Raw genomic sequence first — 17,906 nt, forward strand, 5'->3', positions numbered from 1 at the left:
AGCATTATCTTGTGTGGTGTCAGGCCTCGTCCCCATCTACAGACATTATTATGCAGCCTCACACACTTGTGAAAAAAAGCTAGTGAGGGCAGGTTTGGTGTGCACCATCCCTCTAATGAACCCCCCCAGATAACAAGATAACAATGCATGATGGGAAACATATGTGCTACAATTGTTCAATTAAGCAACAGCCCTTTGATACAGAGGCTCCCCGAATATCTCAGCATGCTCAGCCAGAACTATCCTGCAAAGCAAGACCCAGAGAGACATGCGTACAACAGAAGAGGGAAAACAAAAAGCTTTCTAGACAAAGAAGCACAGCTGAAGCGGCATGACACCAAGGGGCTGCGCAAGTGTAATTTATCAGCTTCTGAAGGCCACTGCAGACACATTTACTCACTGTGTCATGAAGAAACATATTTCCCCCCTGCCTGTGGAATCACCTCATATCAGCGCCTTTCCCCCTGTAACTGAGAGTTTCCCTCAGCAGTGTAATAACATTGTGTCCCTGTATGCCATACCATCCATGATTAGGGGATTTGTCAATGTTAAATTCCATTATTGATGCACATAGTGTCAAGAATAGTGAATTAGGTGTGCTGGAATTGGGTAGACTTCTATCAGATTGTACTGTTCCTTCAGTGTGCCATTCTAATGGCTTTTGTGAAGGAGGTATTAGAATTACATTCATTCTGGTTTATGGGTCACTTACTGCTGGACATTGGAGTTCTAGCCACGAGTACAGCATTAAAGCTTAGCTTGACCTAAATATTTTTTTTACAAGGGTAATCCTTGGCAAACGTGTCTATATAAACTAAAGATTTTATTTTCATAGCAAACATTAACGTGCATTGCTACTCTTGTCATGTTCGGAGGCTGCACTTTATTGCACTTACATACATGATACATACATACATACACACACATACATGAGAAAGATTGTGCAATGCATGCAAGAGTTTGTCGTGAGTCAAGTTTGATCTCCTGTCTGTAGCCGCTGCCTACAGACAGGACTGTTTTTAAAACCATCCTCCTGATATGTAAAGTTAGCTAAACTAGCTAAACTTCATTGTGTTTCTCAACAGTTACTAGTAGTGGAATGTTACTAAGTACATTTACTACTTTTCTTAAGCACACATTTAAGGTAGTTTTACTGTTCTTGAGTATTTCTATATTCTGCAAACTTTATACTTTGCAGAGGGAAATATATTTACTTTTTACACCACAGCATTTATTTGACAAATGAAGAAATATAAAAAATAAATAAATGATAATATTGTGGTGACCCACAGGTAACCCAGGAGATTGCTGGGAGATGTTAAGAGTTAACGGAAGTGAGAAATGGGGTTGTTATTGTTTTACCTGTTGTGTTTGGAGGCTTGACTACTGCCGCTGTATCGCTGTTCATGTTGGGAAGTAAACGTTCGACTTGACAACTTGTCTATCGTCTCCTCGTTTCTACGCACGCCCACATTGGTGACCCTGATGTGATAATGTAGGCTATTATTATTTTTATTATTATTAATAATTAATCCATCAATAATTATAATGAAATAATAAAATATATATTATAATGAAATAATACAATTTATATTATAATGCAATATAACTTATTTTTTATCAAAACAAGATTTTGTGGTTGTATTCTAATCTCAAATGCCCCAAGGGTTTCATTTGCATATTAAAAACACAAACTGCTGATTTCAGTTTTGTATCTTGTCAGCTTTCTCGCAGCTCTAGAGTTGGCAGGTCTCATTATTAGTGTAGGACTGCAGACTTGGTATGAAACATTTTGAACCTGACTCTCCATCATGTCCTGCATAATTACTGTGGGACCTCTGGTCAACATCCGGTGAGACATCTTCTCTCTCATGTCTGCTGTCAGACCAAATAGTGATGATCATGGATATGAACGTAGCACATAATATCCATTTGTTTCTATTATGTGGCAATGCAACATGAGAAATAAATAACCTAAATAACAAACATTACTAAAATTGTGTTGGACTACTGTTGGAGATGAGACAGAAACTCATAATCTGCAGTACTTAATTATATACCAATAAATAGTAGGTTCAGGTGCAACAGATTCAAATTTACAAGACTTATTCAACACCAGTTATGAATTCAAAGTATGCCCTCCTATGATTTACAGTAGAAGTGATGGATAAGCACAAATGTGTGTTTCTTGATGTCCCTGAATTACAGAAAAGATCTATCAGCATAGATTGATAAATCGTAGTTAGACCCCTTAATCGCTAGATGAGATGTCGATCTGATATCTACCTACTGTGTCTATCACCTGATGGATATATAACTGAATATCTATATAGTTCCAGACCCCTAGGGTCCTTGAAGGACATCGTGTGTCAATTATAGTCTTCAGTAATTAGGAAATAAAAATGTGTTTAGTATAATCTGCACCACTAAAGCACTGTATAAGAGCCTTGAGGTGGTTGCTGTATTTTTACATAATCCTGAGGCCCCATGTTGTCTAATCTGATTTATTACCTTCAGTATTTCACTTGTTATTATGCTCACATGGTGTATATACTGTGCCTGACTAAATGCTGTGTTTAATCAAATTACCACAAATGAATTGACACATAGCAAATTGGGGCATTTACTGTAGTATTCCTGCATACTGGCTGGTTTATATTGTATGTCTGTGGGCAGAATACTAAAGATGCTGAGTAGATGTTGTGCACATTGTGCATAATGGGAAATGAAGTCGTCTGAGGCAAACTTGTAATGTTGGACTATATGAATAAAAATTACATGATTTTCACTTAAAGCAGTAATAATTTTTTTTTCTTTTGGATTCAGTGGCAGTGGAATTAGATGAAAGGTGACCATTATGAAGACAATATGGCTGTTAGCAAACCATCACCCATCCAGCAGACAGAGCAGCCTGAGCATCTGTTTAGAGTAGTGTTAGTGGTCACTATCTGCATCGACAACCTTATCTTCTCCAAAATGACGTTCTCATACAACTAATCTGCATTCTCAATTACGTTTCGAGGGAAATGTATTTTCTCCCGGATACAGTTGCACTTTTAAACAAGTGATTAAAAATAAGTTTTGTTAACTTTAAGGCCAAAGGCTACATACACTACAGAAGTGGAACACCAGAGGGTCAAAGGAGCCCGTAACTTATATTTGCCCTGGGGCCTCCTTGCAAATGAATCCTGTCCTGCATCAGTATTACAAGGTGTGTCTGTGTGTGTTCAAAGCTGTCTGGGTCCGTCTATTCCATTTCATTGTGTTTTGTACAATGCTGCTTATCAGATATTGTGTGTGTGTTGTTTTAATGTTTTTGTAACAACATATAAAGGCTCAGCTTCAGTGGATGTCTTAAGTTTTAAGCTTGAGGAGGAGATTAAATGTATTTAGGAATCTAAAATAAGGAAGAAAAACAACCAGCATAAAATAAAACATAAAATGGTCAGCAGTAAGATCTTTACTTCTTATTTTCAATTATTCCCTAAACACTGATTTGACATGAGACTTTGCCAAAATACTCTCCTGACCATGTTTACAAGCATGTCAGTCAATTTTTCCATATGCTTGTGTGCTCAGTCTTCACTAGGAACACAGTTTGTTTGTTGATGCACGCTACACACACACCACATATTGTATGGAATGACAAGAGTCCACTGTTGACTGTTACATAATGACCAGAGTTCCCTCATGGAGCGACATTCACACTCTGACATGTATGAGAAGAAGAATTAAGCAAAATGCATATTTGTTGTGGAAAATAATAGTCTTAACTGAATAATTCAATGATTACTCTTCAAACATGATATATTATTATGTTTTCTTATCAAATATAAATGATCAACTTTAGTGTATGGCTTAATGTTTTTCAAGATTGACACTGTATTAAAATAAAGGGCTACCCAGAAGGCAAGGGATTAATAATCATATTTTAAAAATGAAAACAAAAGATAAAACTGCCATGATAAAATTAGAAATATATATTATCTGGCTTTACAAAAGTACAAAAGTGACTCTAAAGAACAACAGACCAAGGAGGACGCCATAGCAAAATGGATTGGGCACAATCACAAGGATTGAAGATGAGGACTTTGTTCAAATGATGGAGACAGTAGATTGGAGACTGACTGTTACAAAGAACATTTAAATAAACAATCTGATTGTCTAAAATGATGAAGAAGAAAGACAAACATTAAAAAAGAAACGGGCTGCTGTTGGCATTGACAAAAACAGGCCTGACCGCTTCATTCCTTGCTATAAGTTCACGATACTTTTGTGTTGAAAAAAATAAAACCAAACACATATTGTGAACAAGTGGCCCACCCACACACTGCAGTCAATCCAGATATTTGTGGTCAAATGTCTGCAAGAGTGGGACACACCAAAGGAGAAGATCCTTACAGTAATAACAGACAGTGGGAGTAAAATAGTGGCAGAATTTAAACACACTCAACTATGGTGGAAAGTGACTAAAACTGATTACCTGCGATGAGCCATTTTCTTGTTTTAAATGTAGGTTAATATTTATTTACATGAGTCAATGATCACATGAATATGAGACTGATGTTGGGAATATCTGCTCTAGTGGAGTATCTTTGTTTTCCCCCTGTATTTGTAATGTCATGTAAAAGCATTTCCATCATTAAGATTTTGAACGTTAAAATAGAAACTTTTCTATTATTTACGATTATTTGGCTTTGTTCTTCATGTTGGGTACCATCATGTCAACATCATATGGAGCGGATACGGTGTGTGGTGTATAGCTTACAGCTTCCAGTCCCTGCCTTCTTTGATCTGCTCTGCCACCTTTCTGACTTTGAACACAACACTAGCTACCGAGATCTTGCTACTCTTGCACAGAAAAGGACGTTTTGCTTGGCTCATGGATCCAACCGATGAAAGGTTCTCGCCACTTGCAGCAGATGTCTTTACAATATTTCATTTTCATCAGTCTGAGAAGTACAACTGTTACATTAACTTCTGTTGCGTTTGCTAGCTGTAGAAAAGAGCAAAACCAAAATATTTTTCACTTGTTTTAAGTTAATTGTTATTTTTCTTAATTTTTAAAAGATTTGCAGACGCTCTTATCCAGAGCGACTTACAGTGAACTAAGTACAGGGACAGTCTCCCTGAAGTAATTTGTGGTTAAGTACCTTGCTTAGGGGTACAATGGTGGCAGACCTGGTATTGAACTCACAACCATCTGGTGTTGTATTTGTAAGCACGACCACTAGAACACTAGTTTTTCGTTTTAATATTTGAGAGTTGCACTTCTGCTTGAAAGAATGAAGAATGTCATATACAAGGTGTTAGAAACAACGCACATCTAATTTTTGGTCTTTAGTAGAAAAACTAAGGACATGTTCTTGTTTCTTTATGAGACTTGCTTTTATAAGTATTTATTTGAAGATAAATAAAGACACGTTTCATATCAGTTTAATCGGTGTCTGTATTTCATGTTTAAACCTTAATACCATTCCATATTCAAAGGTTATAGATTTTTCTTCCAGGAGTTTATAATAAGGTTCGACATTCTATAGAAACACTTAAATAATGCAATACATTTTGACTAATCCTGTAGTCACTTAAATCTACTGTAGATTTGAAAGCATAACTTAAGTTTTAATGCCCATAACTCATCATCCTAGAGACACAAATGTGCAGCTCATCTGGGTTGTTTTAACCAAGTGTGAACCATTGCTGTTATAACTTGCAGTAATGTAGCCTCATGTATGTGAACGATGCTGACCGACAAATGACCAACAATAACACAAACGAATATGACTTCCCCAAGAGAAAATTAATGTACAGGTGTAATCAATCTTTAAAATGTAAGTTTGAAGATATATTTTATATAATTAAAGTGTAGATAAAGTACATTTTGTTGATAATCCTACAGTCCTTGATATTAGTGCACCGACAGGGCTGCGCTTTATCACCAATCCTGTTCGTGATTTTCATGGATAGGATATCTAGGCGTAGTCGTGGAGGAGAGGGGTTGCAGTTCGGTGACCTGAGGATCTCATCGCTGCTCTTTGCAGATGATGTGGTCCTTATGGCATCATCGGTCTGTGACCTTCAACACTCACTGGATCGGTTCGCAGCCGAGTGTGCAGCGGTTGGGATGAGGATCAGCACCTCCAAATCTGAGGCCATGTCTCTCAGCAGGAAACCGGTGGATTGCCTACTCCGGGTAGGGAATGAGCCATGATGGATGGATGGAACTTTTCAAAAGATTTTCTCAATTGTATTTTTAAATGCAGCCCAAGAAGAACATCATACATATCTACAGTATTGTATATATCTGTATAGTTCAATGTTAAGTGACAATAAATATTGTCTAAATGTTTTTAAATTGTTCTTTCTTTATTAGATGTGACAGTCAGTTGTTGATGACGTGCAGACGATGATACAGCTACTAGGCTACTTCAATATATCTCACACTAATTCATAACGCAAGTTAGACATTATGATGCTCCGGACCTTTGCTTGTGGAAATTTTCTCTAACTGGACCTTTTAGAATTTGAGTTGAATACCCCTGACATACGCTCTTCATTTTCCGACTTACCATCCACATCACTTCTTCCCACAACAACTACAGATCTGTCTTTTCTTTCATTTATTTCCAAAACACTTTGCGTGCAGTCTTTAATCAACCAGAACAACCTTTTCTATCTGCACCAATCTGGTTTCAAGGCTCGGTTCTCAACTGAGACTGCCCTCCTCGCTGTCACTGAGGAACTTCACGCTGCTAGAGCCACCTCCCTCTCCTCTGTTGTCATCCTTCTGGACCTTTCTGCTGTGTTTGATACAGCGCACCACCAGATCCTCCTCTACACCCTCCAAGAACTGGGAGTCTCAAGAATAAATCCTGTTCTTTGTATGTTGCACTTTTGTTTGGCTTATTTTAAGCTATTGTTCTGCACTTAAATGATTGTACCGATTTGAAGCAAATGTAATTGCAGTATTCTTGTTGTATCCTGATGATTGTTTGCACTTATTGTAAGTCGCTTTGGACAAAAGCGTCTGCTAAATGAACTGTAATGTAATGTTATGTAAAAAAAACATTAAAGTTAAGCAAGCCATTTTTAAAACAAACAAAGTCTTTGTGGTAAGCAAACACTTATTGTACAGTTCCACTGCAGTATATGGAAGTCCCCTCTTTTATAAGTAGACATTGCTCAGGAATACAAGTCCCCTCTTCGCAATTTCTTTACTAAAATTTAAAAAGCACATTTTCAGTAATATTATTAATATATATATATATATATTTTTTTTTTACATTTTTTACAAGTCCACACTTGGTTTCTGTAATTCATTTATTAACCTCTGGAATTCATCATTTATGAGAAAGTCATCACAAAAAAAGAAGTTGTAATATTACATTAATAAAGTAATTATTTAATCAGAATAAAGTGATAATATATATATATATATAAATCTACCAGTCCTACAGTCTGAAGTGCAGAGTGGAGCAACAGCTTCTGCTGAAGTACAGCAACACCACTAGGACAAACCACACGTAGAGCTGCAGTAATACTAGAACCAGTAGTAATGATAATGGCAATTCGTTGAGCTGAGTTTATTATTATTATTATGCATTGCATTATTATTATTATTATTATTATTATTATTATTATTATACATTTAATAATGATTATTTGGGACAGTTGTGCTTGGTTGTCTGTCGTAGCATAGCATATTTATATATTTTTTATCAATATGAGGGGGATATTTTGAACATGTTTAAATATTGGGGGGGGGGGGGGCTGTAAGAGAAACCTTTTCTAATAAATGTGTCTGTTTGCAGAAAGCTGATAGTTCTCTTTTGTTGCATGAAGTGTTTGTTGGCGCAGATATTGACATGTTATAGCTGAGGTTTACTTTGTCCTGGCCACCCCGTTCGGAAATTTCTGCGGTCGCCCCTGGTTACCAATCATCACCGGTCATTTGTGCACACACCTACCACGCTGCACAAGGCACATACAGTAGCTGTCAGATGCGGATAGGCGCTTTAGAAGCACACTGAAGAGTGATACCACCGATCATCATCCTCAGCTGTAGAGTTGTAGAGGGGGCTCACGCTGCTTCCCTCGCCAGCTGTTTTGACTCACTTGGATAGGAGCACTGTTTGTGTCTGCGTCCCAAGATGAACCAAACCGCCACCGTATCGCATCAAGTGAAATGCCAGTCTACGAAGACCATCAAGGTAAAGCTTTTAGAATTATTATTCTTCGCTGGGATTAACTTATTTGTGTTTTATGTAACTCAGCAGCAGCTCCAAACTCCAGTGCGGGTTTATTATGCGCATTGACGCACAACACTTTGGAGATGGGTTGGGGATGTCAGCATCCCCATTATAAACCAAAGAAGTTCAAACATTTAATTTTGGCATGAAAGTAAGCACTGGATCCCCCTGGCCGTGTTTGAATGAGGGGGACTCCGGTTCTTGAATGTGTTGGATGAGGAGCCACACTGGCGCATTGGCGATATTTCATTCATATCACGTCGTGCTCCTTATTCTTTTATTATCTGTACGGTCTGACAAAACATTATGGAGGCTCTCTTCAAATGGTGCACGGGCTAGTCTCCACTTCTACAGGGTCATGGCGAAAACAATCTGAAAAATGTGTATTTGATGGTGCATCAGTTGCTTAACTTTGCCGTTCTTATAGACTCGGGAAACCATCCTGATTTTCGACCTGTTGTTAAAATTAACACATTTTAACAAATGTTATGGCTACAATGAGGCAGCAGCAGGAGGTGTAACGCAATTAACGCAGTCGTTTTCTCTTCGAGTCACGATCGAGAAACGTCTCTGCACGGAAGCATCCGCATTGTCTTCATATAGTGCACCTAAACCTGGACTCAAGGAGTGTGAAATTTGCGTTGGTGTGTGCGCGGTGGCTTTGCGTGCAGTGTGTGCGCGTGCGTCTATGCGTGTGCGTGACTCAACGCCGGTATCGATTTTGCCGCGAGTTCTACATCACTTTTCAACCTCGAAGTCCCAACAGAGAAACTTAGCTTGGGGCAAATGTATGGATCCTCTTCCCCACTATGCGTGTAATTTTGGAATACAATGCTGAATGTTTGGAATTAGTGGAGTTTAATTAAGGATGAAAGATGGGTGGAAATATTAAATTGATTAATAGAGATGATTTTTTTTCTCTCGTGTTATTTGACAATTTTTTAGGCAGTTGAAATCAGAAAACGTGAGAGAGCCAGGTGGTGTGCTCCTGATGCTGGCTCCTTCTCTGTGACCCTTGTGCTGAAGCCAACTCTTCATCTGTCATCTGTCTTCGTCTGCTGGTGTTCACCAGAGCCCACCATTCAATAAAGCCACAGAATAGGATGCTCATAAAAGGCACCTGGCTGTGTTTCAAATAATGCTGCGGCTGTAGCACTGCATGTTTTGGATGCAGCCACGGCGTTATTATGGGATGCATCCAGCTGCATATTCTATGTTAAATATGTCTCAGAAATCGTACCTTTTTTTCAGATCAAGTAAGAAAATTGATGAATTATTAATTGTCCATTTTTAGTTTCAGTGTTCCAGGTTTGCTAATGCTGCTTATATTGAATGACGCTGACTACGTTTACATGCACACTAATATTCCACTATTATTCAGAATATATTCAGTTAATCCAAATAATACTTTATTCCGAATGTTACATTTTCCTGATTAAGACATTATATATTACGATATTCTTCGTATTTTAGGAGCCTTCTTTCGGTGAACTTGGAGTATTCGTCTCAATTGAGGTTTTTATGGCAGTTTGCGGCACACAACATCTCGCCTGTTTACCATCGGCTCTGAACGTTGTGCACAAACTAACTAGGCAACAGTTCTGGATCAGATTTTTTTTTTTTGCTGGCTCTTTGTTTGCGTAGCTTTGACTATCGTTGTTATCAGTTAATTTCTGAGATCTTGGAACATCGGATGAGGCTAGAAACAGATGATCAGACAGGTTGTGAGCATTCATTAATAATTATTATCCAAACCATTTTATGTGGAGGTAAAGCCTCAGTAATCAGTAATAATACTTCACTGCACAGGAACATTACACATTAAGTACAGTAGGTCAAAGATTAACCTAGAAATTCTAAACTAATACTAATTAGAAGGGCAGTCAGAGAGCGCAGACCTCAGCCAAGATCAAATGCCCGATCTCACCATGTTAACAAAAGTGAGAAAATAATTTGTGTATCCGTCCTGTGATTTGAATCCCCTTCAAAATACAATGGGTTCTTCCTTGGCCCAAGCTACACCCTTCCACCAAGTTTCATGAAAATGGTGCTAGAAGTTTGTCCGTAATGCTGCTAATAATAAAAACTAAAACATAACCTCCTTGGCGGAGGTAAAAATGACTAACCTATGTGAATAAGATCCAAGCTGTAAAAAACAGCATCATCTCTGAAAACTAGGTTTCAAATTTTAATTAATTTAGATATTCATGACTAAAAGAGAAACAATCAAAGTCAAACAACATTTTCAGTTATTATTTATTCAGTTTAACACTCTAATCTGCTTCACAAGTGTTTGTGTGTGTATGTGTGTGTGTGTGTGTGTGTGTGTGTGTGTGTGTGTGTGTGTCTCTCTGTGTGTGTGTGTGTGTCTCTCTGTGTGTGTGTGTGGTCTGATAAGATTTAATTGACGATGACAAAACCACACACAAACTGTCATCAGCTTCTGATTCAAATGTCACTCCATCATGATTTGAGTACAGAAGTAAGTCACCATACTGAAATGTCCAAACACACCTTTACTTGATATTTACTTTGTAAGCTAAAAGCAGCAATATATCCCCTTGGTTTGATTTCAATTCTCTACAAACAGTCACAGTGACAAGGACAGCCATATTGGGAGTTTGGGAATGCTTTAAAACAAATTACCAATTGATTGAAGGTAAAAGTGGAAAAAGCAGCCACTGAAAGGAAAAAGGGCAGAAACGACAGGTTTAGTGGACTTAAAGTCGTTGTTTTACAGACTGAACAAGAGAAAAAGGCAGAATCTTTATTTAATGTCCTGTTGTGTTAATCCCAAATTATATTGTGGAAAATGTGCTTTCACACAGCTTGATGTACAGACACATATCTGATATTATATAAAAATACATTTCAAGTTTCTGAACACTGAGCAAATATAAAAAAACAAACGCATAATATTCTACAGGAACAGACTTGTCGAGCCAAATTGGATTTTTGAATAAACAGAGCTTGAATTACCTTCCTTGAGAATATTCAGCCTCATATTCTGTAGCCTTGAGTGTGGCCATGTGCAAAAATACATTCTCTGAATCTCTTTCACAACTTGTTCGTACACTTTAAGGGAAATTGAACTGGATCTGAGTAGGCCCGCACAATCTGAGGAACATATGTGGTGGTTTTTGGAAACAAAGGCACTTGTTTAGGTTTCCCTGGAGAAAAGTCCTGTTTGTTTGACCCATCCATCAAACTTTAATACTACGTCTGTTGATCTGGGCTTCTAATAACGACGCAGACGGGTTTATGTTGGAGTTAGTTGAAAGCCTGGTGTGTCTCAGCAAACCTGTCTCAGAAATCGGTGAAACAAGCAGGGATCATAGTCAGGATTAAGTACTTTAAAACTTCTCTGTGTTACACACAAAGCGCTAATCTCTCCATGTCTGACCCCCGTCGTCTGGCACTGAGGTCTTAACGGCTCTCTGTTATCCTCTTAAATGCCCCCTCTTCATATCATAGCTACGTCCTTATGCCACAAGCCGAGATAAGAAATCCAATTAGGTCTTGGCAGCAGATTTTTCGTAGGCCTTAAATCCGCTGAGTTTAACAAGGCTGGATGCAGCCTGAGGCTCGTGTCATCAGCGGTCCTTGGAAGTGTCAGGTCCACCCACATGCAGATTGCAGCTATAAAGTCAGAGGAGCAGGGAGCTGTGACAGCGCTCCTCTCCCAGTGATGGTAGGTCGTGTAAGAGAAAGTGCAATATTTTTCAAGCTGTGCGGTAACATTGTGGATTTACACTGCATTTACACAGCAGGGATCTCGACACGAAGTTTGGGTAAGAGTGGCAGTCAGTGATTTATGTAAGTGCAAATGAATGAGCCTCCTTTTTTGAAATACCAATTTTAGGATCCTGTTTCAAGATGACAAGATAAAGTATATCTAAGCAAAACGGCTGTATCTGACACCCACTACCTCCAAGACATTTATAGTCATCATTTTTAAAGGTTCTTGAGTGACAAAAAGCCTGGAACTGAAAATTAAAGTGGCGTAAAGTCTTTAAGCAGAGGGCACAACAGTGTCTTTCATAAAAAACAGATGTTCTGCTTGATAAAATCTCTACCCTAGGAAAAAATTTACAGTTTCTGCTCCAGGGGCTAGATGCATAAACCTCTGTGTAGGTGTAGAACTAAAACCTTGTGTCTGAACAAAAAGTGTCTGAATATTAATGTCTGTGAGTGTTCAGATTTACAGCTACATAGTTATTGTTCCGTTTTAGCACACCTTGCAGAATTTTGCCATCTGTACTGTGACGTCTTCCTCAGCTTCACTTAAACATAAACTATCTTACTTGGGTTGTTGTCTTTCTACAGAAAGTACGCTGTAAAGAATACTCCATTGCTCTCCTATAACACTCAATGGACAATTTCACAAAAAAGTACGAAAATTGATGGTGGATGGATCAGAACCAGAGATATTATTCCATGCATTTTTCTCCCATAACCTGGCGCCTACATTACCCACAATGATAAAATAATGTGCTTTTAAAGTAAGAAACAGAGCTGGCCTTGACTCCAAAGACTTAAGGCCCTGTCACACATATCCGTATGACAGAAACTTATGCCGGTGCATGCGAAAATTTGTCAGAGTCCAAATACGTCCAACTTTTCATCGGATCGGATCGGAAAAGTGAATATATACAGATAATTATAAATAATACTTCCTAATACAAAATGTATCAGACGAATGCCCAACGAATGCATACGATATACAAAAATATGGTGTATACAAAATATCGGCAACACGCTGGTTTACGTTGATATAAGGTAAGGTATAAGTAGTATTCATTAAGAGCTCACTGTGTTACGCTGGGGTGTGTTGTTGAACGCTGATGTTTTGAGCATGTTCAAAATTACCGGACGTAACCGACGTGTGCTTCATAAGATATGCAGACGTTACGTGACATTAGACATGTGTGAATACGGAATACATACGTGAATACTTACCTACATAAATACAGTACGATCACAACATACCCTTAATTTATATCAACCTATTGCTGATTGATATTTTGTATGCGCCGGCATAAGTTTCTGTCATACGGATATGTGTGACAGGGCCTTTAGTCTCCTTGACTTAGGTACTACTACAGGCCCCTGCCTGGAGGGTCTCAGGCTGCACTCAGGGTTGTACAGTATGTGGTTAGCAGGTCAGATGTCGAGTAAGCCGTTCATGGCGCACGGAGAGTACCAACAAGGGGGTTCCTCCCACAGCGAGAGGCCGTCCCTAAGAGCAGAGTTGTATCCCCCGAGTGTAAAGACAAAACGAGAGCATCATTATGAAATGGAATGCAGCACAATAATTGTTTTAGCTTGATTTTTGATTATTGTTGGAAGCCAAAATAGTAATTGTAAATAAAATTTGATGAAACACCCAGCCCTAGTCAGGGAGTAGTGAGACATTTGGTGCCTATTTCCACTCCCAAAGATAGCAATGAAAGGATGTACACAGACTCTTAATCAGCAGTTTGCATATCAATACGTACTGCTCCACCAATCTTTTGATCTTTCAATGAATTAAATGACAAAGAAGAAACGATTACATTGATTGTCTAGTGGCATCAGCGAGGCTCTCCAACAAAGCCACAGCAGTGTTTTGGTTTACAGCACTTGTATTGTATTGCAGCACAGGGCTTTAAAAGAAAGGATAACATTAAACTACACAAATTAAAGAGACTTTTAATGAAATTAAAAAGAAATATGAAGTTGAGCTCACTAATTGAATACGCCTTTGATAGACATGTTGCAGAACAAATCTGCAATCATAATTTGTGAAATTGGCGATGAACATAAATAAATAACTAGTAATAAAACATTATTTATCATTCCAACTTGGCCCAATCTAGAAAAACATGATGTAGAATGAACTCTCAAGTGTGTATGTAGTGCCAAAGTCTCACCACACGATCATTCATAAATAATCGTCCATGTGTGTAGTGCTGTTTTTTATACTTCTGACTGCAGGGGATTTCATTGACCACTACATCAGTGAATTGGTTTCATATCATGTCATTAGTTTTATGGTTTGTTCTCTGGCTAATTATTATTTTAAAGAGCAAATTCATTAAGATAACAATTATGAGAGCTAATTGCATTCTGGTTTACCAATATTTATAAATTGAGTGTATTCAATGGTAAGTCTTATCTGCAAAAAGCATTCATTAGAAAGCCTCCTCTCCAAATGACTATACATGATGATCGACCAAGTGGAGTGAAAATGCACTGGATTGTCTTTCACATAGTCCACGAAAACTGCCTGTTCTAAAAATAGAGCTTTTTTGTCACGGGAGATATATTCAGAGTTTAAACACTGACATGCTTTGATCCAGCTCACAGAGCGTCGTACTTCAGATAGAGTACTTGACAAGTTCCTATGTTGTAGTTGAAGTGAAAGCCACTCAGATTTGAAAGATAAGTAATGAGGACAACGTTGAGCTGCAATCAAACTCTGTCCTGAGTCGGGGGAAAAAACTTAGATGTCTAGTTTCAAATTTCTACTATCACGTCTGCTTGTGAAGCCTGAATGAGGTCGCTAAACAGTTTAATGAGAAACGTGTCCATTTAAAAATAATTGTTTTCCTTCAATCTGGAAAGCTAAACCCTGGCAGATACCCCATGTATTCAACAGTTCAAGTGATGCTGGCTAGATTACAGTACTGCTCGTTGCTCTGTATTGCATGATGTGTTTGTGTGATAAAAGAAAGAAAAATATCAAATGATGAAGAATATTCAGAAAAACAAACAGAGATAGAACATCATGTCTGGATAAACACAATATTGAATTCCAAAACATCTCACTTTCATTAATTTTTCACATTGTATGTACACAGGGGCTCGCTCAGATACACTTTTCCTCCGAGGTTTTTCCTGTCGCTGGCAGGAAGACTGGGATTGTTTGCAATCTCTCTGCCAGCACGCAGCACCGATAGCTCTCATCTCCGTAACTCAGCACCCTGGATGCTCGACAACTCAGCCAGCAGGTTATTGAACCTGCGAGGCGTTCCTCTGTTCCAAAAGATCTATCACATAAACAGTCTCTAAAAACTGCTTAGGACTGGCTGGCTCTGGGAGTGATAGATTGCTGGAATCCGTCTCATAAGAATGATTGCATTGGCTCTTGACTCGCTGAGTCTATAAATTATAGAGCTATGCCAGCTGATCGCAATATATCCCCCCTTCCGAATACATCTCTCATTCCAAAGCCTCACCAAGGAATTAAGTGATAGATGTGTCGCTAATTTGTTTTGTGGTTGAGACGTATCTGCCACTCATTTGCATAAGACTGCTTCCTCTCGAGAAGGCTTATTTGTCCCTGTAAAGAAAAATGTAATGTGATATAACCTGCCATTATCCAAGCCATGCATATTATATTTGCACTCCCAAGTCCTATAGACTTCTTAAGATCTAAAGTAGTTGCTCCTGAGAACATAATGCAAGCTGGTGTTGGTGTAAGAAAAAAGCAATTAGACACATCCACTCACAATCTAGAAAGCAAAGTAAGTGGTACAGTTCTGCCCAAAAGCTTCTCTGGAGGCCATATTCTCAATACACTTGACGATTAATGGCTCCAAAAAACTAAACGTTTCTCTTTTGAAAACACAATCAGAAAGATTGATGAGTTCATTCACATGCCGAGTTTGTCTCGTCCTATTTTACTCTGCCAAAGCGTGTGCTGGTGTGGTGTCTGCAAATGAGAAAGCCATGCAGGAGGAGATGCTATTTAGATGCAATATAGCACATTCATTAAAACACAATGGAGTGAGTCTTTATTCATCTCTGTTACAAACATTGTGTAAGAAGTTGTATCTGTCTGACGAAGTAGGGTCTCTGAAAGTCGTATCAGTGAGATTGTCAGACCCAAATGGGCTTCAGAACCCGCTGTGCAGTGAAATTATTAGTATGAATGTATCACGGAGTGCTAGTTGGATGTATTGAATCCCGATGTGCAGAATAACTAACATTCCAGTTCAGTTTTGGTAATAAGTAGGGCTGTCAAGCGATTAAAACAATTAATCTAATTAACGACAAGCTTTGTAATTAATTAATCTAAATGAATTACATATATCAATATTTGCTGTGAGAAGCATTTCAAAATATTGAAATGGATTTTGGAAGATGATTGAATCAATGAGAAGGCATTATAAACCGGTCAACATGTCTTTTATTTCAATACTCTTTCTCCAATATCTTGAATGCCACAATTATTTTAGACAACACAGACCAACAGTTTGACATAAAGTGCAATTTCAAATTGGGCATAACATCTTTCATTGCACAATAAACAATATCTTTAAAAGTTATGTCATTTGAATCAACTGTGAAGCCTCCGTTAACCCCCCTGTCCTCTACCACCTGCAGTCCATTGTAATACATTTGGTGAAGGTGTTGTTAATGTGTCTCAGGTAGACCGACTCATTCTGCGTCTGAACGCCTGATCGAGAGATGACGAGACGGGTCGCTCACTTTAGCATCAGCGGCGGTGCTAGCTAGCTCCGAGCTAGCTGCTAAGTGCTTTGGGTTGAGGTGATATTTCAGATTGAAGTTCTCTGATGGTTCGAACATTCTTTGCTGCATCACACAGAACGGTGTATCAACAGTTACATCCGGGAGTTTATTAATGTAAACTTTCCATTCACTGGGCCAAGTAACGTTTTCTCATCCGCTTCATCATGTTGACGAGGCTGCTGTTGCCGCGCTTTCTTTGGGGTCTCAGGTAAATTCCAAACTTAAATTTACTTTAAGGCAAAGTGTGGATGTTTTGATTTGTGGTTATATGAGGTATTTATCCATAGTCACTGTATTGCCTGCAGTACGCGAGTACAGAAGATAAGCATTAGTGTTGTGGACTTATCTTGCACGACAGCTGGATTCTCGCCATACCACAAGATCCCATTTGTTATTATCATTGTTAGGCTTTAGGGATGAGCAAAACAGTTATTTTTAATTGATCCCAGAATCTTGACCGGAGTTCCGACTGCACGTAGTCCCACTCACTGAACTGAAACATGGCTGACGAGCAGTTCAGCTCGCTGACTTGTGAACTGATAACGGGGAATGTAGTTAGACAAAGATATCATTTGCAAACTGAAAGCTGAAGTCATACCCTATTACGTACAGCATGTACATCTTTTCCACAACACCTAATTATTTAATAACTCAAGACTATTTAGCTGCAATGCCAAAATCCGGCCAGGGGCGCTAAGTGGGGGGGCCTCTTCCCTATTTCCTACAACCCTACTTCTGGCGCACTTGCTCGGACCACAACCATCTTCGAACTTCGCCTTCATTTTGATCTCATCTACACATCTGTAAAGACGTATAACGTATTCCCACTGACTGAACTAAAACACGTCAGAATGCTCAGTTCAGTTGAAGTATAATCCAGTGAGCTGAGAATTAAGTTGGATAAAGATACCGTTTGCAAACATATAACATGAATCACTCACTCTGTGAGTCCCTGCATGTTTGCTCGCAACAGACAGAGGGGACTCTCAGTGAGCTCAACTGAACCGAGAAATAACCAGAAGTGATTAAGTTCAGTTTGTTCACCCAAAATATTTGTTCTTTTGAACAAATCTTTCATAGCAATACTATCAGGCTTCAAATGATGCGTTTTCAGCATCCTGTGTGGAACTACTGGCAGCT

At 38.6% G+C, this 17,906-nt stretch overlaps 1 protein-coding gene across 1 annotated transcript in view; it reads left to right on the forward strand.

The window, feature by feature from the left end:
• Positions 1 to 8,150: 8,150 nt before the first annotated feature.
• dpp10 (dipeptidyl peptidase like 10) overlaps positions 8,151 to 17,906 on the forward strand; it is a 215,722-nt gene continuing 205,966 nt past the window's right edge. The window contains exon 1 of the mRNA XM_029458742.1: positions 8,151 to 8,210. Within this exon, the coding sequence (XP_029314602.1) occupies positions 8,151 to 8,210 (60 nt within the window). The remainder of the gene's footprint in view (positions 8,211 to 17,906) is intronic.

The sequence above is a fragment of the Cottoperca gobio genome, chromosome 21 (genome assembly GCF_900634415.1).
Source record: "Cottoperca gobio chromosome 21, fCotGob3.1, whole genome shotgun sequence".
Classification (NCBI taxonomy): Eukaryota; Metazoa; Chordata; class Actinopteri; order Perciformes; family Bovichtidae; genus Cottoperca; species Cottoperca gobio.